This window comes from Chelon labrosus (assembly GCF_963514085.1).
Source record: "Chelon labrosus genome assembly, chromosome: 6".
Classification (NCBI taxonomy): Eukaryota; Metazoa; Chordata; class Actinopteri; order Mugiliformes; family Mugilidae; genus Chelon; species Chelon labrosus.
The window spans coordinates 22,946,495-22,970,448 of NC_140342.1; the positions used below are offsets into that span (position 1 = coordinate 22,946,495).

Genomic DNA, 23,954 nt, shown 5'->3' on the forward strand with positions numbered 1-23,954 from the left:
GACCCCCACCCCATTGAAATGACACTCCTTGATGACAGCAGCCATCCCTAGCAAGATGCACCCTGACACAGACACACAAACGGTTTAGGAACAACTCAAAAAAACATGAAGAACTGCACAAGCTAACCCTAACCCAGATCAAGTATCTGTGGGATGATCCACAGAGGCCCCTCCCCACTAACAACATCCTGTTGCCAGACACCACAGGACACCCTCAGAAGGCCCATGTCCATTCTCTGATGAGTCAGAACTTGTTTTGGAGGCACAAGGGACTCCTACACCATATTAGGAAGGCGGTCATAATGCTAAGCCTGATCTACAGTACGTATTTTGCTTGATGGTAGCTTCTGTTTCCAACGAAGACCACTAAGACAGGGTTAGGCATTCAGCAGCATGTGGATGGAGTGGTTTGCACTGTTGCCTCCCAGAGAGATGATTTATGGGTTTGAATCAACCATGTTCCCCCCTCTGCGCCTGTGTGGGTTTTCTCCGGGCTTGCTCCAACTTCCGTCCTCAGTTCAAAGACACGCATGCTAGATTTTAAACTGGCCGTAGAATGGCTGTTTGTCTCTAAATGTGATAGACCGGTGACCTGTCCGGGATGTTCCCTGGGATAGACTCCGGCCTCCTGCAACCCCTTACAGTAAAAGTGGTTTTAGACAATGGATGGATGGAGATTAAGACTCCTGTTGTGACTGTAACTAACGCCAGCAAACGGTGATGGAGTCCAAATGTGTGTTTGTTTGCCTCTGTGTGTGTGTGTGTGTGTCCATGTGTGGAGTTTCATACTGGCCCTTGTCTGTTTTCCTGTCTTATTATTTATTTGGCTTTCTCGGTATTGAGCCACATCTGTTTGTCTCTGTATCTCTGTCTAACTATTATCTCCCCGTCTCTCCATCACATCACTCCATCTGTCTGTTCGCCTGTCTATGTCTTTTACACTCCCACACACACACACAAACACAAACACACACATATAATACACACCTCCGTCTCTCTCTTGGTATTTTCTCAGTTATTTCGTCCAAAACTACTCTATCTTCATCCCTTATCTCAAAGCAAGGTCACTACATTTGTCTTCATGAGCTGCCCTCCTTGTGCGGGGGGGGGGGGGCAGGTTGTGAAGCACACGGTCACTCATTCTCTCTCTCTCTGTATTCACACACTCATCCATGCCCTCCGGACCTTGTACTCAACTATCGGTCTCCTTAATTCTCTTCTCCTCGTTTATACTCAACCCCCCCTTTTCTTTCTCATCTTCTTGCCCCCTTCCATCTCACCCGTGATCCTTCCTTCCACTCTCCGGGCTCTTTCCCTCCCTTTTTTCATTACAAATGATGTTTATTGCTGGCGAGCACGGGCGAGATGGATTTTGAAAAATATACGATATGATATCTAGTTACGGGGGTACGTATTGATCGAGAGGCCACTGATAATTGCGCATGTGCCTGTTGAGTCTGAGGTGGGCAACGTAAGCGGTCCGCCGATAGGTCACGCGCCGCTGTTTGGCTTTCGTTTCCACGGCGAAGGGATGTCATGAATTTTTAGCTTTTGAGATAAACTGGATTAATGGACAAGCTGCGCGTCTGTGTAGATATATATATAGTTGAGAAGCTGGAGTCCTGTGGAGTTGTTAGGTGACTGACATCTGGAGCGCTTCCCAGGCTTGGACGGAACATCTAAGCTCAGAGTTCACCACTTGGAGGCACGCACAGAAATGTTTAAAACCTCCCAAACAAGTTGAAGTTAGCGCTCTAGCCTCCTCTCTTCTCATTCCAATAAATTGAAAAGCAGAAAGTGCAAAACTATTTTTGCACGAATTAAGAAACCAGCTCGCGTAGCGGGGCACAACGCGACAGCAACCTACACATTAGTGGTTTGACAGGGGGTGAAAAGAGAGTCCAAACAATTTCCTTGGTGGAAATTATCATAACAAAGGATGAGTGAGTCCGGCTGAGGCTTTTTGTTGCGTAACTGGCTTTCTGGTTCCTTTCAAAATACCCTTTTATTATCTATAACTCGCAAAAAGAAGAAGATTTGTTTTTTTTCACACAAATTCAGTCTCTCGCACCAATAGCAGGAAGCTAACTGTAAATTAAACATTATGCATTGGTGGGGATCTGACGAAGCACACGCGCACAGCTGTCGATTTTTCTTTCGGATTTGTTGGTCACTTTCTGAGGATTTCACCAACTGTTGTGCAACGTGTTGTTTCTGTTCGCGACAAAGGGACCTTTAGAATTTGCTACAGTCCCGTTTTGGGCCTCTGACTGAGTTCCTCTGCAGAGCGACGTCGACTTGAGGCTCATGGGTTTTGCAGGACTAAGAGCCATCTGCTAAACAGACAGAAAAAGAGTTCCCGGTAATGAAGTTGAGATAATCCGAGAGTTTCGGAAACAGGACTTGTTACCATGGAGCAGTCTGTTCATAGCAGCCTCCTGTCTAATACCGTTATTAGTAGTTTAACAGATCTTAACACATTAAAAACACAGATGCAACTTAATTAGACATTATTTAGCTGGCCTTCGCTTGTTTTAACACAGCGTACCAACGTAATTCTGTATCCTCTACAAATATTGGCAAGTACACCAGTCAGCCAAAACATTAAAACCACTGACAGGTGAAGTAAACGCATGATGATGTGCTAGTATTTTAAATATCTTCTCAGGAAACAACAAACTCTAAAATACCACTAACAATACCCACAAGCAACATTTGGCCAGATTTTGGGTGACATACACCGATCCAGCCACAACATTATGACCACTGACAGGAGAAGTTAATAACATTGACCATCTTTTGACAATTCAGTGCTCAGCTGGGAAACTTTTGGAGCTGGCATTCACTCAAGTGGATGTCACTTAGACATGTAGCAGCCACCTAGACCAGACCAGGCACCCCCCACCCCATAGCAATGACACTCCTTGATGGCAGCAGCCATCCCGTAGCAGGATGCAGCCTGACACAGGCACACACACAAAAACGTTTTAGGAACAACTCAAAAAAACATGAAGAACAGCACAAGGTGTTGACCTGGCCTCCGAACTGATCAAGTATCTGTGGGATGATCCACAGAGGCCCCTCCCCTCAACCCATAGGACCAAAACTAACAACATTGTGTTGCCAGACACCACTGGACACCTTCAGAAGACCCATGTCCATTCTCTAATGAGTTTCAGAGGCACAAGGGAGACCTACACCATATTAAGGCGGTTATAATGTTATGCCTCATCGGTGTGCATGTTCAGAAGCACAAAAGGCAGATTATCTCCCTCATAGTGTTGAGTAATTATCTCTGAGACTCCTGTGCTTTTATGATGAATAAAACTTTTGGAAATGTGAACACAAACACCATCTTCTTCTACCCTGCTGTTCAGCGCGTCTACGTGTGTCAATTACGGGAGTGCAGGTTTCTAAAAGGTATCGGGAGAGAGCTATGGGCTTTGAAGATGCAGCCTGTGTGTTGATTACAAGTACAAGATCTGTTTACCAGCGTACAAACCCTATTTTTTTTTGTATATCAGTGCTTGTTAGCGTGTGTGCGTGTTTGGCCAGACAGCGTTTCCTGTCTGCAGCTCAAACCCCAGACTCTATACTCCCCAAAGGTCCAACTGTTGATCTGGTCACAGCAGCTATTTTTGCGCCCGCTCGTCTTCTTCCTCCACCTTCTCCCCTCAATCTCTCTCATGCTCTTTCAACTTCAAACATTCGGGAAGAGGGGGATTCTCTCACAACACATGCTGAGTGCACACACACACACATATATATATATATATTCCTTTTTCATCTACCTCCTGCCTTTCCTTCCAACCAAGTTTCAGCTCTTCTGAGAAGTCTCTCAAATTCAAATTTGCTTTATTGGCGCGACAGGGAAGAAACCTGTGTTGCAGAAGCAAAGTCCATCAGTTACACGCCAATATTTGTGTATTTCTGTCCTTCTCGGCTTCTCCATCATGACATCTCCCTCAATGCTTCAACCTGGATCTGGATGCTTCACCTCTGCATCCTGCTTCTTGCTCCGTCAGTCTCCCTTCGCATCGATCCGCCTTCCTCCTTCCCTTCCCTGTTCTTTCTCTTTCATCTTCTCCTCGTCTTTCTCTCCATCGCCCTCACCACTTTGGGATTTTGTTTTAGGCACTCAGCTGACACTCTCATCCAAAGAGACTGGCTCGCTCCTTCCTTTTCTCCCTCTCTCCCTACCTCCCTCGTTCTCCCACACATGTCGCCTCCATCCTCCCATCTGTTTCTGAATATTATCCCCGGCTCCCTAATTATCCGTCCTTTCCGACAGCTGATCTGGGTTCAGTGACCGCGGGCTTCCCTTGATCATGGCGTCCCCACTGATCCGAGAGCGTCAATTGATCCCGGATCAGTGTGCCAACTACGAAGCACTTGATAAACCCCACACCCCCTGTCTGTTTTATCCACCTCCCCACCTCCCTCCTCCTCTTCTTCTTCTTCTTCTTCCTAGCGCCACGTCCTCCCTCTACATTCTCTTTTCTCTCTCTTGCCCTACCTTCAGACAAAAAGATAAATAATCACTCAAGAGACAGCCGCGCAAATGTATGCAAAAATCAATGGGAAGAGGGAAACGGAGCGAGATGAAGCTAACTTTTGCCCAGGGTGGTGCAAATTGAAGCAAGGAGGTATTAGTTCCAGTTGAAACTTGAGAGAGAAATGTTCCCAACGGTGTATCGGCTTCGAGTGACATGCCAATGCAATCCTGCCATGTAGTATTTACAGCTGCATTTAAAAAAAATAAATAAATAAATAAAGACCAGTGGGGATTTCTGGCAAATAACACTGACCAATGACACATCCTCGGAGAAGACACTGCTCTGCACGGCTGCTCGGTCGTGTGCAGAAGGATTAAAAAGGAAGCACGACAGAATGAAAAGTAAAACGCTGAAGGACAAATTATTTCCTCGTCTTTCCTCATCTTTCCTCACCTTTATGGGTAAAAAAAAAGAAAGAAGTCAAGGAGGTAATTATCATAATGGCCGTCACTATCAGCCCGCCGCCGCCGCTTTCAGCTGCTTTAGGATGTCTGCGTCACATTAACTTGCTGCTCATTTTTAATTTTTTTTTTTCCAAGGCAAAAGATCAAATTAATGCAGAGTGCAGTGGGACTTTATTATTTATTATTTTTTTTCTCCTTACGTCCCTCTATGCCCTGCAGTGTTTTGATTTGACTGGCGCTAATTGCTGGCGAGGTGCGTCGTGCAGCTCTCTCTTATGTCTGCAAGGCCGCAGTGTCATCGCATCGCCGTCCTCGCTTGTGGAGGATGAACCGAGAGGTTGGTTTAAAGGAAGAGCTGGACGTGTGCGAGCTCTTGCTGAGAGGCAGGGGAGAATATTGATGCAGTAATATAAGTTTGAAGAAGGAGCCAGGAGGACTGTCGGATCAGCTTTAAATAAAGACTGCGAAGGAGCAGCGACAATTCATTTTATAAACTCCGTCATGAACACTTCAGTTTTCATGCGGGTGACACAAACCAGATGTAACGCGTTAATTAGCGAGCTTTAGACGTGCTGTCGGCATTTCTTTACATTCGCCATTACGCTGAGTTAAAATAACCAGCTGTCAGCCTCGTGTTTGGGTTACAGTCGTCGTCCGAGTCTTTGCAAACGAGCGGGGAGAGCTTCAACTTTGTGGTCCGCCAGTTTATGAATCAAATAAAGGGCTGGATTTGAGGAAAACCAGGCCGAGGGAAGCACACGCTCTAACTCTGCTGTGCTGCAGCCTTTATATTTATAGCTCTATAAACCAGTGTTTCGACGCAACATGAGAAAGGTCAGAGGTGCCAAAATGTCAACTCGCTGAAACAAAAGTGGAAAAACTCCCTCCACCTTCTTCCAAGGAAACCAGCGGGCAACAATTAGACTAACACACCACTAATGTATGTGTATCTGCACTGTTTTATGTCTGGCTTATTGATTTATTAATATTTTAATGGATAAGAGGCTAATTGGATTCAAACAGCTGAATCACAGAGGCTGCTTTTCAGTACATTTTCTTCGCTGACAAAAAAAATAAAATAAAAAATAAACAATACGATTGTGTTTTTAACCTCGAATGCTCTGCGTGCGCTTTTATTTCTTCCCTTGCACTTGTCTTCCAGGGCACGTGGAAAAAGTGAGAGTTCGGATAAAAGACAAAAAGAGAGAAATTGTTGAAAAATCCGTCTTTTCAAGCGCTGGATTTCAAAAGTCTCTCCGGCAGCCTTTCAGCGCTGTGATTGTTGTTGTTAATACGTTCTCCAGAGAGAGCCTTCTCACACACCGAGAAAACTTTGACTGATGCGATGTGGATCAATAGTTTTTCAGAAAATTCTTCTCTCAAGTCTCGGGCCTCGAAAACTGGAGCGTCGCGAGCAGCCATCGACGGTCGTGCCTCCGCGTCCGAGAGGCTGCATCCCAACAATGAAATCCAAATAATTTCTTAGCTCTGTTCACACGTAACGACTGCTCCGTACGGCGTAAACTTTAAAAAGTACTTTGGTTGTTATGAAATGATTAACAAGTTCCAGTCATTTTCACCACAGTTAAAGGCAGCCCACTCCACATCCTCCCACTAGGCAGGAGCCTTCCCGTCCACCACGGTTTGTAAATCACCGGAGAGAGCTATTACCTTGTTAAATTGCACCGAGGCAGATGATAGCCTGTCTGATGTCTGCTGATATGCTTTTATGGAAAGTAAGGAAACCACATGACAAATAAATAAAATTACAGCCGGACTCGGAGGACGTACACTCTTCTTTCTGGTTAGGAAACGTGTTTGCAAAACCTCAAGCTCCTACTCTTATTGTAGGAGGGGGGGGGGGGGGGGGGGGGGGTTAACGTGAGCGTGAATCGCAAAACCTTGTGTACGGGATGAAAACTCCTTATGCACAGTTTATATACCGCGGCCATACAAATAGAGTGCTTGGAGAAAGATGGAAATGAAAGGGGAGGAAAAAGGCAAATGGGTTAAAGTGAGCCGACGCATTTTTTCTTTTTAAAAACACTCGACAACCTTGGTTTGGCTCAGCATCACGCACAGTAAAAATAGTTTTTTGAATCAGCTTTCCCCAAAGATTTTGTTTTTTTAATCACAGGCAACCAACCGAAACAAATATCGCTATTAATCCTTATCTCCCTGGCTGAGAGTTAATCGTTGGCTAACAAGTAAATATACAGCGTCCAATTTGTTCCACTGTCATATAATCCTTTCATGATGGAGGAAAGCAATCTTTAGATTTCTGTGTCCGTGTCACGCAAAGATGCATTCGAGTTTTAGTTTGGACTCACTTTTTTTCGGGATCGCTCCCGAGATTCTGCCAGGGGGCGACCGTTTAACCTCGCTTGCGGTCGGGAAGTGCTTTTCGTTGTGCAGCTTATCAAGACACACCGCATGTAAATTATGTAACATCCTCTGTATTATACAGACGCCCTGCCGACAGCTACTGTACGTCAGATCCCAAGCATGCTGTAAAATGTGGCTTCACATTTTAAAACGCTTAATTATTCAATATAATTGCGCCGTTAGTTGGAAGCTAAATGGCTCATAAAATATTTAGCTAAATTTCTCTTATTAAATCAAACAGAATAAAATATTGTGTCATTGTATAGCACAGAGAAGAGTATTTGACTCAAACTGAATGTAAAAGCAACACATACTCGGGTTTTTCTATCATAACACATTATCATAGACTAAATACAATATGTGGCATTTTGGACTTTTGTTAAAATAAAACAAGGGATAAGAATAGATGGATAAGTGCTTCAGTTATGCTGTTGTCACCTCTCTTTAGATGATAGACCTTTCTCTCTTTAGTTCTGACACAAATATCCCCACCTACACCGATCAGTCATAGCATTATGACCACCTTCCTAATATTGTGTAGGTCTCCCTTGTGCCTCCAAAACAGTTGTGACTCATCAGAGAATGGACATGGGCCTTCTGAGGGTGTCCTGTGGTGTCTGAGGGGTGCTTTGAGGGGAGGGGCCTCTATGGATAATCTCACAGATACTTGATCAGTTTGGGATCTAGTGAGTTTGGAGGCTAGGTCAACACCTTGTGCTGTTCTTCATGTTTTTTTTTAGTTATTCCTAAACTGTTTATGTGTGTGAGTCTGTGTCAGGCTGCATCCTGCTGGGTTGCTATGGGGTGGGGGTGCCTGGTCTGGTCTAGGTGGGTGCTACATGTCTAAGTAACATCCACACCAAAGAATACCAGGTCCAAAAGTTTCCCAGCAGAACACTGAATTGTCACAAGATGGTCAATGTTATTCACTTCTCCTGTCAGTGGTCATAATGTTGTGGCTGATCAGTGTATGTCCTCTATTTTTCAGAACTTGTAATCATTATACAAGTTAAAAGTCTTCATATTAAGTTAGTATAAATAAAAGCGGACAAACCATCCCGCCTATATTTTTGTTTTTTTGAAGCTCAGCGCGGTGGCTTCGGCCGTCGCCATCTTGGCAGTGCCGTACTATGCATTATTTTCCCAGCTACTTTAAAAACAGCTGAAGAGGTGGATGAATGCACGAATTGATCTGATGCAGGGAGATGACGTTCTACAGCTAGTGACTGGTAGGAGAACCCACCTGCCAAAAATTGATATTTATTGAAAATAATCTTCCTCCAGATATAACAATGAACCTTTTCATATGGGCCTAAATAAGTTTTGCTTAAACATTGAATATGGAACAAGCAAAGCTTAATACTATCCACGTTGGCGCCGCATACAAGACAAACAGGTCTGCCTTTTATATATGTAAACAGATATTCTGCCTCCCACATGTCCAGAAAGCTCCTGTTTTCGGCCTTTCTTTCCGCCATTTTTGGGAGGGGTAGTGTGGTGCCAGTAGTAGCATGAGGACACTGTGACTACTTTCAACAGAGGAGAGGGTACTTACAGGTCCTGTCCTGATTGATGCGCCAAAACACAAGCAGAGCATTCTGGGATTTGTAGTATCAACGATACATGCGCTGTATAATACCGGTGCTCCAGCTCTGGTAGTCATTTGGTATTTGGTCTCGTGGGCCAAATATAATTACACTGTGGGCCAGAGTTTGACATCTATGACTTAAAGCCTTGATATAATTTAAACTGGTGAGTTACACTTAAAGTTGCCAAAAATGGGGAAATATGCTAAAGAGATCCAATTTGTTTTTGTATCAGATTGTGAACATGTTTATTTTTCGTATAAAATCGTACATTTTAACATGGAGGCCTATGAGGAATGACTTGCTTGTGGCGCCAGCATCTAGTGGTCAGATGATGAACTGCAGCGTCAATCAGCGGCTTAAGTTTTTGGCCCTGGAGGTTGCTGCTGCTATCAAACTATTAATATGAAAATCATCACTTCGAGAGCACCTGGCTCTTTAACTTTGCTGGAACAACCCAATGGCACAGGATCCCGAGGAGGCAGATGCATCAGTCGTGCTCAGATTAATGCTTCATAGCATTATTGTGTCACTTTAATATATATTCAAATTTGTTCCGAGGCTAATTCTTCTACCTAGCAAGTTCTGGGAAATAGAAGACGCTGGTTGTGGGAAATAATTTATGTCCAACCACATGATGGACTGAGGGTTAGGGGACACGTCTGTCCAAAAGTAATGAAGATGCAGCCTCCGATAACCGCCCACAGATAAGCTTTGTATCATAACTGAAGCTGAAAAGTTAAACCCCAAAAATCCTGATCAGGGAAAGAAAGGTCATCAGATCTCCTGTAGCACTTTGAGTCTCGGGAGATTTTCTTCACTTACTGTGACACAAATTTAATCCCACAGATGTCACATTGTGCTCTGGGAAAATGTGATGAAAGGACCCAGAGGTCAGAGTTTCAAATTGAAGAATGAAGCATGAGACCTGTCCTTCAGGATCCTCGCGGCTTTGCCCCGCTCCCCACACAGCCCGGGCCGGCTTCATCGACGTTTTTTTCCCCAATTATTTTACTCGTCAAGCGCTCGTCAAACTTTGTTAACTATTTTTAATGCTTACTCGCCCACTGTGAAGCTGCTGCAAGAAGTTTATCAGACGGTCTTCAAAGATGTGCTGGAATAATTCGGCTTTTAATCTTTGCTATTCTGAACGGGGACGTCAGCTGAAAGAGACAGTTTGTGTCTGACTCTTTGTCTTGATTTCAGTGTTTTGCTTTGCCCGCCTCTCTTTATCTCCCGCATGTCTGTCTCTTTGTCCCCCGCTCTGTCTCCCGGTAGTTCAGCATTAATGTAGGAACCCATCTGTTTTCATGCTTTCCTAGCTGTCTAATCTCTTCTATTAGCAGCACGGGGCCTTTTCTCTCCCCTCATCCATCCATCCATCCACTCCCACGTGTTCCCTCCAGGGTTTCTGTGGGTCCTTTAAAAGGGTCTTAAAATAGATTATCTGGTATTAAGGCGTTGAAATGTTTTAAAATATCCTCTACTGGCTGCACCGATCAGATCATTTTGTGTTTGCCGCAAAGTGACAGGTTCCTTTTTGGGCTAAACGTTCGCGCTCGGGTCTAAAAAGGGACGGGATTAGCTGGCCGCTGGATCTACTTTAAAAAACACAAGTGGGCTTTGTGTCCCTTAACAATTAATTTCCTGTTTTGCTTCATCTTCATCTGAGCAGGTATACTCTAAGCGGAACCCTCATTAGCTCTGCTCCACTGGAACCAGATCGGTTCCCTCAGTTTTCTCCTACCTGGTTTTATTTATTTAATTCACTTATTTTAGTTCTCTTCACTTCCACGTAAGTTTCTCAAACGCGCCCCGTCAACTCCCTCCCGTCCCTCCTCCCTCCTCCCTCTCTCTCGCATCGGAGGAAAGCAAAGCAGAGACACATTTAAACGATATCAATGGCTTTCGTTGCCTGATTAATGATAAAAGTCAGCTTGAGCTTTCGATCTGCCACGGAGAATTGGACCAAATCGATGTGACCCTGTGATTATGCCAGCGACATCAACATTTCATACATCACGGCGCCGGCTTTGATATTTCACTGTTATTCCACATTATTTGTGAATAGGAACTGTTCTTATATATATATCTATATATCTATATATAGATATATATATTAAAACCAAGGTCTCTCTCTTTCTCTCTCCAAATCTTTCCCTGCAAATTCAACTGCGTCATTTTAACAAGCTCATTTCTCTTCTCTCTATAATGTGATATCTACAAATCTGTCTTCATACTCTTCCTCTCCCTCTCCTCGGCTCTACTGTAAAGATGCTCCTACCTTTAAGCGTCCCATATACCCCCAACAAACGTTAATAGGCCTCCCTAGATAAAGTTAAACAATCATCCATCCTTCTTATTTTTTGACTGCTCCCTCTCCCTTTTCTGTTTCTCTTCGCTTCTGACGCCGCCTCCTCCGATTGTGCCACCGCGGCGGCCATCGCTGTGAGGAGTTGTCGCTCGTCATCTTCCTCATCTTCTCCTCGCATCTCTCACCACGCTGCTCGCTCGCTCCTCGCTCCCCTCCTCTCCAAAGTCTGGTGTCATGCTGCTCCGCGTTGGGCCGTTTCTTCTTCTTCTTCTCCTCCTCCTCTCTTCAGTCATTTTTTTTTATTATTATTATTTTTGCTTTACTGCAGCCTTCCTCCTTTCATCCCTCTACATCTTGCTGCCTCAGCTCCGAAGCACACTGTCCGCACGCCGCCGCCCGGGCCAACTGCGAAGATGACTTGCTGCTCTATCTCGATCTATCACCTCCAAAGTGGAACAAAGTGAAGAATTTTCCGCCGCCCGTCGCCCCTTCATCATCCCTCGCCCTTTGGAGCCGACCATCCTTTTATTTAACCTTTTTTAATCTCTCTTATCTCCCCTCGCCTTTCACTTCCTTCTTGGCTCAATAATTACAGTAAACCATTATTTTTTTTTTTCCCCGTCAGTTAAACACGTCGCGTTAACAAGCACGTGAAAGAGTTTGGAAGTATCCACAATTATATCTGAACGCGTGACGCCGACACATTCATTCATTCAAACTCCCATTTCCAAAATAACTGTTGTTGGAGGTTTTTAATCGGGATACTTTCCTGACGTAAGAGTCGCAATAATCTGCATTTTCTTCGATTAACGATACGTGAAATTGCTATGTTAGAAAAGATGAATGCACTCATAATTATCAGCTTTGCAGTTCTTCTGAGCTCTCCGGAGCATTTCAGCAATAATGGTACAACGCCGCTTTGATGTTAGAGCCCACAAGCTCACTGTTTTGTGCAGTTTAGCGTAGATGAGACGTACAGTGTGCTGCCTGCCCAGCACAGCACCCAGACAAAGTTAGCAGCCACCAGGTAAACATCAGACAGTAAGACAAAAGAGAGCGACTATCAGACTTATTCTGATCCAATGGATGCAAAAACCACAAAACGTAACCCTGATTAAATGACAGATTAGGAACAGTCTTCTTTATCCTCCCCGTCCGTCTCGCCATCCCTCTCCACCTTATCTCATCTCATCTAAAATCTTCTGTTTACCATTCCCTCTCGCATCATCTTTAATCTTTATCTCTACCTATCAATGCCTCCCTTCCTCTTCCTTTTATATCTTCCCTTTTAAAAAGGCCGGATCCTCGTTTTTCTGTCTGTCCACTCTGAAGATATGTTACTGATTCCTGACCTCCTTTCTTCCTCCTCTCCCACCTCTCCCATCCCAACTCTCTGCCTTTCGACATCTGCTCTGCATGTTGGACCTCTCCTGCTGGCTCCCTTTTCCTTAAATTTTCTCCCTTTTCCCCAACATCCCCCCCTCCTCCTCCTCCTCCTCCTCCTCCAATACTCTTCTCAATTCCCTCAAAAGTAGAGGTCAGCCTTTAAGTGTTGTATCGCCGCAGAGAAGAGCCTCACTTTTCTGTCTCCCTCCTCTCCACCGAGCTTGAAGCTCCATCTGGGGTAAAGACTTGTTGGCCGCTCAATTTGTCCCTCTCCACCTCCCTCTCCCATTCCCTTCTCGCCTCTCTCTGTTCTCCAAATTGTCAGTTGCAAAAATGTTGGCCCTCTGCACTAAAACCCTCTCCGCCTGCCTCCAACTCCACTCTTGCCTTTCTCAAATCTATCTTCTGACTGCTTGACAGCTGTTACGTGCTGCGTCGAGCCCTCTCCTCGCCCCCTTGTTCCTAATTCTCCAAATATTCCTTTGCTCCCTCCATCTTTCTGTCCCTCTCTCCTTTTATCTGTATCTTCTATATATATATAAAAGGGCCGGTAATAGATTAAAATGTTTAATCGCGATTAATCGCACGATTTCCATAACACAAATTAATCGCGATTAATCTGTTTTAAATATACCTGGAAGGGTTATTTTTCAGGCTTACCATACTCTTATCAACATCTCAGCTGATCTGAAAGCTCCCTGCTCCCTTCATAATTCAGTTCACATTGACAGTAAAGGTGGATAAATTCATTCTTGAAGGAGAACCATGTGGAAAGGCTTTGAAGCTGAATCTGCTCTTCAAAAACCTGTATTTTTATCCATTTCTGCTCTCTTTCTTCTCCTGCTTTCGTTTAGTTACGTTTAGTTTTGACACTACATGGGGAGTATTACTGCCCTTTGCAAGTTAAAATTATTTACTACACCCACACTTTAGATTCTGCTTACTTTCCACGGTGCTACTGCCGCTTTGATCACTTCCTGGTTTCCCTGTGAGAGAGGCCAAGATCATAACAACAGAATGATCAAGCTTAACTTCTAACTGCAGCCCTAATAAATAAATAAATGAGAATTTCAGCAAGGCACCAGGGAGGAGTTTGGGGGGGTTTGTTCAAAGCACCTCAGCCTTGGACGTAGAGGCGATTGGATGCTTCTTCTCTAACCACAAGCCCTCAGCTCTCCAACTAAATAAATTAGGTTTCTAGAGCAAGTCCTCACTCAATCTGCATGCTTTTCTGCTGTATAGCCTAAATGGGGGGTCTTAAATTTGTTGGACCAGTAACAAAAAAGTTTTCTTTAAACTTATTTGACTGAATCTACCTTGGTAGTATTTTGAATCAAGTCAAATAAAAAAAGAAAACATATTTCTCTTTTCAAAGCACGGCCTGGTAATGTGCCCGCCTTTGTGCTCAAAGTAGCTGCCGCGCACGCTCCTTTTCACTGCTGACGATGTTTTGAACCGAGGCTTTTGAGCCGCCACAGTCAATAGTAATCATTAAAACAAGAGGTCCATATTTATACTGTCACTCCTTATGTACAGTGTCATTATTTTTACCGCCACTAGCCATCCTTCTCACCTCTTTTTATTTTCTTTTTTTTCTCTTGTCAGATACTGGGTCTGCTGTGCGATGTTGGACCACCGCACCAAGGAAGGGAAGTCCCTCTTTTCAAAATATAATTAAAATCCAGCCTGGCTCGCCAGCGTTCAGCCATCAAGTTGCACAAAAAATAGGCTATTAAAAGGCTGAAATTGTTTTTCTTTTAAAAGTGTACGTTTCAAGTGGACATAGTGAAAGCACTTCAGCTCATCAGTAGTTTGTTTATATCCCCTGTTTTCATTTGTTGCACTTATCGAGCACTTTTGGCACCGTGCGATATTACAATAACCTGTTGTCGGCTGTCTCTGTCTCCTAATGTCTTTGTTTGGGGCTTTTTCTTGGGAACAAAGCTTTCGACCGAGCGCGTGCAAAGTAATTATAAGTGCCAAAAAAAAAAAAAAAAAACATCTCAACTGCAAACGTGTCCCCTAAAACCTCCACTCATGTGGAACATCAGCAAAATACTCTGGAAACATAATGCCTCCATGAAAGCTTTTTATCAGCACAGATCCCTTTTTTTACATCGAGTCAGCCGGTCTACAAAAAAAAACAGTAAAATCATATTATTTAATTCACTTCCAGAGGTTGTTTGAGAAGCATCTGAGCGCGATTCTGAAAAGCGGTAAATGCAACCCCCTCTTTAAGACACATACATTCGTTTTACCGCTCTTGAGAGTTTGTAAGCATCGTGCGAGCTGCCTCTTTATAGCCCTTCCATTGATCTTCCTGTCGCTTGAGAGGACGGTGCAGGAGTCTGTTGTAATATTTATTTGAACAGTTCAACCTCTTAATGATCTGTGCGGATGGGGGAAAAAAAATTGTCCTACTTGTAGTTCATAAATACTGTTCACTGGCATATTAGCTTGCAGGTAGTTTGCGAACTCTTCTTGCGCTTGCATCACAAACAGGGAACACTTGATTCTTTTTATTTTATTTGACCAAAACTATTATCTGTGCGCCTAAAACTAAAAGAAATGATGGTAAAATCTACCCAAATCCACCTTACAACCCATCTGTTAACTATATATGGACTGGAGCACTCATGCACAGCCAAACTTGTGTTACAGGTCAAGTCTAATGAAGCTCTAGATTGGATTTTATCCTCACCCATTCACAACTCCCTCCCTCTCTCTCCTCTAATCAGCTGACTCCGGAGTTTCCGGATTCCCTGGACTTTGCTGCGATTTCAATGAGCCGAGTTACGGCGCTGCTGTCAAAAAATTTGAGCACGTTCTCCTCCTGCTGTTGTCAGCTGTCATTTTAGTTAGGAAATTGCAGAGACCCTCCTCCACCCCATTCACCTCGCTCCGCCTTCACATCCAGGGATCAGGTTGAGCTCATTAGGAGTCCGCTCCTCATCCCCATCCAGATCTCCGGCCTCCTCTTCTTCTCATCAGCAACACCGGTGTCTGGTGTCTAAGGTAAGGCCTTACGCTCCCCTCCTCAAATATGATGACGTCATTAACGGGTCTTATCGAGCTTCCCTTACTGGGAATCTTATTAAATAAAATCTTGACTGATTCTTTTGAAGGAAGCCTCTCCTGACTTTTGACCACTTCATACCTCTTGTCCAGGTGAAGTTGAGTCAGAAATCCAGACATCACATAATATTGCAGATCAGGCATAACATTATGACCACCTTCCTTATATTGTGTAGGTCTCCCTTGTGACTCCAATACAAGTTGTGACTCGTCACAGAATGGACTAAATCATTCCTCCTCTCCGTACTGGTCTGAAGTGAGGTCCATCTAATTCGACTTTACTTCAAGTGAGCGGGAACAAACTTTACCAGCCTCTTCCTTAAGCTCAGCAGGATAACATAAAGCTTCAGAAGGCTGAGTTTGTCAAACGGAGTGGAGATCTTCCAGAGCTAAGAGTCGTTTTTAGCATCAGATTCTCTTTCTGCTTTTCCTGCTGACCCGATAACACTGCACCACATGTCAGTTAATATTTGAATGCCAAATTTGTTAACACGTCATAAATTTGCATCACTGAAGGTAAGGTAATGCCAGCTAAAGCAGACTCTGCACATCCCAATATCTTAAAAATTCAGTTTACACACAAGTCGGTTGTGACTCGTCAGAGAATGGACATGGGCAGAGTGGGGGCCTTTGGGTCCTATGGGTTGAGGGGAGGGGCCTCTGTGGATCAGGCTTGTGCCAGTGCATCCCACAGATGCAGCCTGGTCTGGTCTAGGTGGGTGCTACATGTCTAAGTAACATCCACATGAATGAATGCCGGGTCCAAAAGTTTCCCAGCAGAACATGGTATTGTCACAAGATGTTCCATGTTATTTACTTCTCCTGTCAGTGGTCGTAATGTTGTGGCTGATCGTTGTATGTGGCATAGTCTCCACCTCTCAATCCCCCTTACCTCTCTTCTCTCCAAAGTACAGGGTCTGCTGTGCGGTGTTGGACCACTGCAGTGAGGAGTTGTCGCTCTCCGCCACCCGGCAGGTCAGCGTCACAGTGCCGCCCACGGACACCGTCTCGTCTGAGGTCATCGGCTGCAAGGGGTCATCATCTAGGAAAGGAAAGAGCAAAGACGGGATTTAAAAAAAATAAATAAAAAAGATATCATAAGGCAGACTGACAGAGAGGTAACAGAGACAAGTCAGAGAGACGCCGCGCGTATAGGAAAACACAAGCAAAAATAGTAGCGCACACCAGCACACAAATCAGATAAACCCACAAAATGCATTACTCGCCCCGCTCTCTTTCTCTCTCTCTCTGCCTCCCCCCCTCCCGCCTATTTCTTTCTCTGCTTGTCAGATTATCTATATATCTCTATCTGTCTTTCTGAGAGCGCAGACACAAAACGTGCGCACACACACGGACATGCTGTCAGGAGGACACAAAAAGCAGACAAATGGCTATCTGGCTGTGTGTCTGCGAGGCCAATGTTAGAGCAATGAGTCAGTAGCAGCGCTGGCATCCAAGAGACTGCTCGACCTGAGGGACCGGCAAAGATGAAGAGACGACGGCGGCGGGCGCTGGCTCTCGACGGGGTCAAAGCAACAACAAGAGCACGACGCCGCCGCACCTCTAATGTAACCCTCCCTTGGTCAGTCGGTTTTTAAAGCCGTGCGTACGCGTCGGCCGCTACAGAGGGAGCTCAAACGGGACAGGCATTATGGAAATGATCGGGTCAGAGGGAAACAGAGTGAGAATACAAATGACCCGGCATAATGAAGGGATTCTAAAGGCTGTCGCTGAAACTGGACGGAAACCAGCGAAGAGTGAACCGTCTGGGTGTGTAACAGTATTCAGATTGGCTCAAATTATAGCATTTAACAGCGCTCCCTTGATAACGGGTGACGGCGCAGGCTAATTCTGCTCTGCTCTGCGCTGAGGCTGAGTGGGGACGGCGGATGACTTTGTGAATCAGAAACAAGAGATGTACACTAAAATATGCAGCCCTGTCGAACACGGCCGTTGTTTCATCGCGGGGCCTCGAGTGCACCCGACCGCGCTTCGCCGCCCTCTTCCGAGTGCTCGCTGGGGCTAATCTCAAGAAAAACAAAAAAAGCGGCATAATTGACGACAAGACCAAGCCAACGGAGGGAACATCTCATAAGAAGATATGCCTCAAAGCGGTCTCCTCACCCCTGAAAATACGGCGTGTATAAATAGTCTAATTGGAACCAAATTGTCAAGTGGGAGACAGGTTTATATTCGGCGTGGAGCGTTATCACATCCTTGCACCGGCGGTGGAATTGATTTCTTTTTTTTTTTTTCTCCCGTGCAGGAAGAACATCTGCTTAAGTGCGCTTCGGCGGAACTCCCATCAAGACATGAAACGAGGGGAGGGGGGTAGAAGCAGAGGAGGCGAGCGAACTAACTGCATGTAGCATCAAAAAACACACATTTGCAGTACATGAGCTGAGAGCAGCAGGCAGGCAGGAACTACAGGCTTCTTCTTTATTTTTTTTGGTAATCTTAAAGCCGGACAGCAAGTTCAGCATCTCAGAAGGCATCGTTTATTAGAAAAGAGGAAAAAAAAACTTGTGGTTCGCCCCTGAGCTGTGAGGATTCAGAGAGATAAAAGCTCTTAAAGGCACAGCCGCTGTTTGCCAGCAGGATTCAAAAGAGACGCTGAGACTTCCCTGAGCCCTTCGTGTCAGGAAGTGGCTCCCCTCGCTCTCTCTCTGGTGTTTTACTGCAGCTCTGACCTTGTGGTTAGTTTATCTAAGCACCGTGATGGCTGAGGGCTGAATGTGTGGTCAAGTGCACCGCGGATTAGTGTCTCCTTTAATAGCATCCCGGGCTAATTCTTGTGGCTGATCGCTAGAGCTCCTCCGCTCGGGCTCGAGCGCTTTGGGTAAACCGGCTGTCCCGGCGCATCACTCGTCAAGCCGACCGCAATGGGCCCCGACAAGTTGGCCGAACCCATGGCATGTCCCGTCTTCGGAACGCTGCAGATTGCCGCCGTTTGATGGTCAGCGTGGCCATCAAACGGCCATGTGTGCTAGTAAAGCAAGGTCAGCGGTCAGTTAGAGAGTCTTCAGCGAGGAAATATGTACCACATTTTAAAGGATGCTTTCCATAATGCAGGATATTTTTACTACTTTTTATCAGTGGCAGAATAATTGCCAGACCAAGCGATCCCATTGGTCATAATCCATGGTCAGAAAAGTGTGCAGAAAATCAACACGGAGTACTATCACATATATTATTCTCCAGCTGCTTGTACCACCGTTTAATAAAACGTGTACAGTTCGAAAAAAAACACTCCTTCCATTTTACATCAAATGCAGATACTCTTGATGAATTATGCGCCGTCTCCCAGATGTTGTCTTCAAAATTCAAGGAGTCCTTGGGAGCTGCCGAATCTAAAACTGGAAACCTCGAGAGATAGACGTCCCACGGGCTCAAACGGAGTCCGCCCTTGAAATAAATAACCGTCAGGTCCATCGGAGGCGAAGAGATTAATGGCACGAATGCGAGGGGGGTCCTCGTCTTTTATCACGTCTGTTTGTCTTTATGTTATTTGGTCAATGCCGGGTCTTTTATTTTCATTTAAAAATATTGATCGGGCGCGCCGGTTCCTTAAAGGTTAGAGGGAGTGAGAGGGTCTGGCGGATGATTGCGCGTCCGATCGATGGACCGTCGGGGCAAATTTGAAAGCGGCGCTCGCGGCCGTGTTCATTAACTCTGCTGGAGTGTCTTCGAGCAAAGCGTATTTTCAGCCGGCGCCCGAAAGGCCAAGTGGGCAGAGTGCGGCTGTAGTTTGTCGCCCAAACCTTCTGCATCGTTTAAAGGTTAATCCCACTCCTACGGAGCACGGAGCCTAAAACGCTTTAACGATGATAAACTGGTCCTTTAAATCTAAAGTTAATGCAGATAAATCTTTTGATGTGGCGTGAGTGTGGAAACTGTGATAGCAGAGTCGGTCAAATATTAATCACAGCTAAGTTGGGTTTAATTAAGTCGGAGTACCGGGTGGGCGGAGTTCTTCTGCATCAGTCGTTTAGCAATACTTCAAATCGACTTAAGGCGTCATTCCATGGTCAGATGGGTGGAGTTAGGAGGGAGCAGTGGGTAGAGAGATGGGTGCCGGAGAGATTAAATTTAATTAATTTGCAGTTAATTCCTTTTACGGCGACGCCCAACTCATGCGCTGGTCGAAACTGGATGAGTCTTCTCCCGCCACCGCAGCGTGGCCTCAGTAAGCCTCGGATACAAACACGGTTGTTCGCCTTAGCGTCCGAGCTCCGCGAGAGCAAAGTAAAAGAGGGGAAATGAAGTTCAGCCCGAGTTTGAACGGTTAAGTCGGGCTAAACACTGGAGCTCCAAAAAATAAAAGGGGAGACCTATCTATCCCCAGCAGACGTTAAGTTAAACACTGCGGCGTGCTCTTCTTTTCAGGTCCACTCTTCTTCTTCTTTTTACCCCTCCCCCCCTCGCGCTGTAAGCCCGCGGAAGACACGGGTATTTAAAGCAACACAATTTACACTTTCCCTAGCCGGCAACAAGGTGAGAGAACGCAGAGGTAGAAGGCTGACGGGGATATCAAGTCGAGGGAGGGAACGAGGGAGGAGAGAGATGGATGGATAAGGGTATGCAGAAGAGGGTGGGTGATGAAAGGAGGTGGGAAACTGTGTGTGTGAAAAAATGGGAGGGAGGGGAAGGAAGACGCTGGTGAGACAACAGAGGGAGTGTGAGGAGCTTGAGGGCTTTCCAGTGATGGAAAAAATAAGAGAGAGAGAAAGAGAGAGAGAGAGAGGGGAGAAACCGAAAGGAATAATTCAACTTTTTTTTTGTTTTCTCCCTGAGATTTAGATTAGATCACTATCCATCTCATGTCTGTGTATTATTATAAACCAGGCGGATTTAGCTTATCCAAAGAGAGACCACTGTCTGAGTCAAACGCATTCATCCACCTCCAAATCGGATTTTCCACCTCAAGTTTTAACAAAAATCCAAAAAGTTTCCAATCCGTCGAAGTGTCACAGCAGACGGCGGCTATTTACCCCGACGAGAATCACTCTCTCGGGGGCTTTCGCCGACGTTTTCTCACTTCCTGGCAGAGCTGCAAACGATTAACGGAACAATCGGCTCAAGAGGAAACCGCAAACTTGAAACTGAGACGACATAATTCATATAAAGTTCTTTCATAGAAGAGCTTTTTCTTTCGCGGCGGTGCTTCGGTTTCCCGCCGGGGCGAAGCGGCAGCCGAGGCCGACCCGCGGGGCCCGTATCAGATTCTCGCAGTACACCCGTTTAACTACGTTTAGCCTTGTCGCTGCGGCGCGCTGAGGTTTCCAGATTCGGTTTCCTTCGTGCATGCACGGGAAACAAATCAGGTGCTTGGTAATCACATCAGGCGGTGTACATCTCGAGAAGCTGCGCAAATCTGCTGCAGCGGATGAATAAACTCCTAAAATGACATCGTTTTTAACACTCAAGGCGAAATACGACGTAGAAATAAGTTAAACTAGTCCAGCTTGGTAGTAACATTAAAATCAGATGTCTCCAAAACAGTTTGATGTTAATATAATATAAATAGGATTCTTCTTCTTCTTCTGCTCCTCTACTCCAGTGAGAAATCCAAACCACCTTGGCCATCTCCATATTCAGCCCTGTTCTTCCTTCCTCCTCCATCTGTCTCCCTCCATCTCTTCCCCCCTCCTTCGCTCCATCTGCCCCGACATCCTCCCCGGTTTTCCTCTCGTCCTCCCTCACCTCTTCGCCCTTCTGTCTCCTCTCCTCCTCTCCTCCCCTTCCCCTCCCCCTCCACTTGTATTCCAGATCAACTTGTTTATTTCACCCCCGTCCTTAATTCCTTGTTTCCCTCCTTTTTTTCTGTTCCTCCCAGGGAGGCTTTACAGTGTTGCTGCTAATTAACTCAGGTTAATGAACTTTATTTACTGTATTACAAGAGTGTGTTTGTGCCCTCTGCATGTAGCTCTGGGTGTGTGTATCTGCGCTACGTGATAAGATTTTTACATTTTTGTGCGTTTTGCGGCGTGTACATTCGCAGGTGTTTCTGCGTAAAGGCGTACTTGTTGCTTTGCGGCTGCGCGCCAGATTTATCGACGTTTGTGCGGATTTGTTCGGCGAGCGTGCACTTGAGCCCGGTTGCATTTATTTTTAAAAGGGACAAACATGCGCACCGGCACAGAATGCGTCCATCCATTCCCCCCATTGTGTCCCGTGGCGTGTGACTGACAGAGTCATGTGTCACGGGTGCTGCTGATGCCCTACACACTTGATGGGGGGAAACTCAGCCGGCAGTGTGCGGTTTGATATGTCATGGTATGATACAGGCCATTACACACACGCAGAGGCATCCAACTCGCTGCAAGAATGCTGACCGCCTTCGCCTCCTTCGCCTCCTTCGCCTCCTTCAACGCCGCCACTACTCCCCCCACCCCTGAACTGTACCCAGGAGCATACACTCATAAAACAAACAGACAGGAAGACATACACACTTGTCAAGCTCAAAGAACACCTACACTTACACAAAGACATAAATACATAAAAATGTGCTTAAAATATATATTAGATCCAGTTGGGCGCATGAGGCAAACATGCACACACACACACACACACACACACACACACACACACAGACAGACAGAGAGAGCAGCCTCCCCCACACCATCCATCTATGCCCAGCTGTCCCCGAATACCACCCACCCCCCTGGGTAAAGTGTGTGTGTGTGTGTGTGTGGATCTGTGAGTGCACACTGTATAAGAGAAGTGGGTGTGTGCGCGCGCCCTTCTGCCCACCTCTACCGTCCTTCTACCCCCGCTCCCCGCTACACTGTGGGTGTAAGAAGATGCAAATTCGAAGCAGATTTTATATCAACATTGTTTTTTTTTTTCCCGGTGAATAAAAATAAAACATCAGAAACGCATCTGACGAGTTATTTCTCCCGAGTAGCAGAAACGCTTCCTTTCTCGCATCGACACAAACACTTCTCCGTCTTGTGAAGAGCAAGGCTTTGTTTTTCCGCCTGATTTTCACAGCTCCGCAGCCTTTAATAGAAGGAGCGGGTTGTCGCAATTTGGGGGGCGCCGAACAAATTACTGATAATCTTTGAGGGGACGTGGGTGGTTGGGTGGGGAAGTGGAGGAGGCGGTGCCGGGTTGGATTTAAGGACCCCTGCTTGCAGACTTAGCACAAACAAACTCCTTAGGCCTTTTTTTTTTTTTTTTAACTCCAGCCCGCCTTTTTTTTTTTTTTTTTTACTCAAGGCTGAGGGTTAGTGGGAGACAGCCCCCACCCTCCCTCCTACCCTCTCCCGTCAAGTATCCCACCAACCACCTCCAGAACGCTGCCACCCCACCCTGCCTCTGGTGCCTGTCAAACATAGTTAGCTCAAAGCTCAGACAATCCCCCTCCTCATCCTCTTCCTCCACAAACCCCCCACCCCTCCCGTGCACCCCGCAGACACACAAACACACACAAGCACCACCACCATCATCACAGCCCAGCAGAGCGTCTGCAGCGGCACCGAGGCGCCAAGCCGGCCGCCCCACCCTGCCACTGGAACGGCGCTATGGGAGAGAAAGGGGAGCTCAGGGGCGAGGGAGGGAGGCAGGGAGGGAGGGAGGGAGGGCGAGGGGTTCAGCTTGCGGAAAAGGGCAGCAGCATCACTGCTGACAAAAGAAAAAGAATAATGATTTGCCGGGAAGAGAAAGACGGAGAGAGTCGGGGTGGCGAGAGAGAAAAGCGCTGGGGAAAAAACAGAGGGGGGGAGAATGAAAGAGGGAGAGACAGAGTGAGAGGTGAGCGAAGGACATGGCAGAAATAAGCATATATAGATAGATGAGAGCAATGAGGAGGGATGACAGGGTGACTTAGAAAGGGGGCAAAAAAGAATGAAAAGGAAAAAAAAAAGATGGAGGGAAGTGGAGCAGAGCAGAAGGACAGCAAACAGAGACAGAATGAAGTGCCGCTGACATAAACAGTGAGGGGTGAGGTGGAGAGATAAAGCAACAAAGAGACAGTTGTTGTCTTTTAAAGAATACATCTTGATATAATGCATGATGATAAGCACATTCACCATTCTTGAACTCATTCCTCCTCTCCGTACTGGTCTGAAGTGAGCTCTATCTAATTCGACTTTACTGTGAGTGAGTGAACTCTGCCAGCCTCTTCCTTAAGTTCAGCCGGATAACATAAAGCTTCAGAAGGCTGAGTTTGTCAAATCGAGTGGCCGTCTTCCAGAGTTACAGTCGTTTTTAGCATCGAATTCCCATTCTGTGTTTCCTTGGACAA

At 45.8% G+C, this 23,954-nt stretch overlaps 1 protein-coding gene across 3 annotated transcripts in view; it reads right to left on the reverse strand.

Moving 5' to 3' along the window:
- Nucleotides 1-23,954, reverse strand: part of cadm3 (cell adhesion molecule 3) — a 95,673-nt gene that overhangs the window by 36,961 nt on the left and 34,758 nt on the right. For all 3 annotated transcript variants that reach the window (XM_084547109.1, XM_084547108.1, XM_084547110.1), the window contains exon 3: nt 16,599-16,748. In XM_084547109.1, the coding sequence (XP_084403235.1) occupies nt 16,599-16,748 (150 nt within the window). The remainder of the gene's footprint in view (nt 1-16,598; nt 16,749-23,954) is intronic.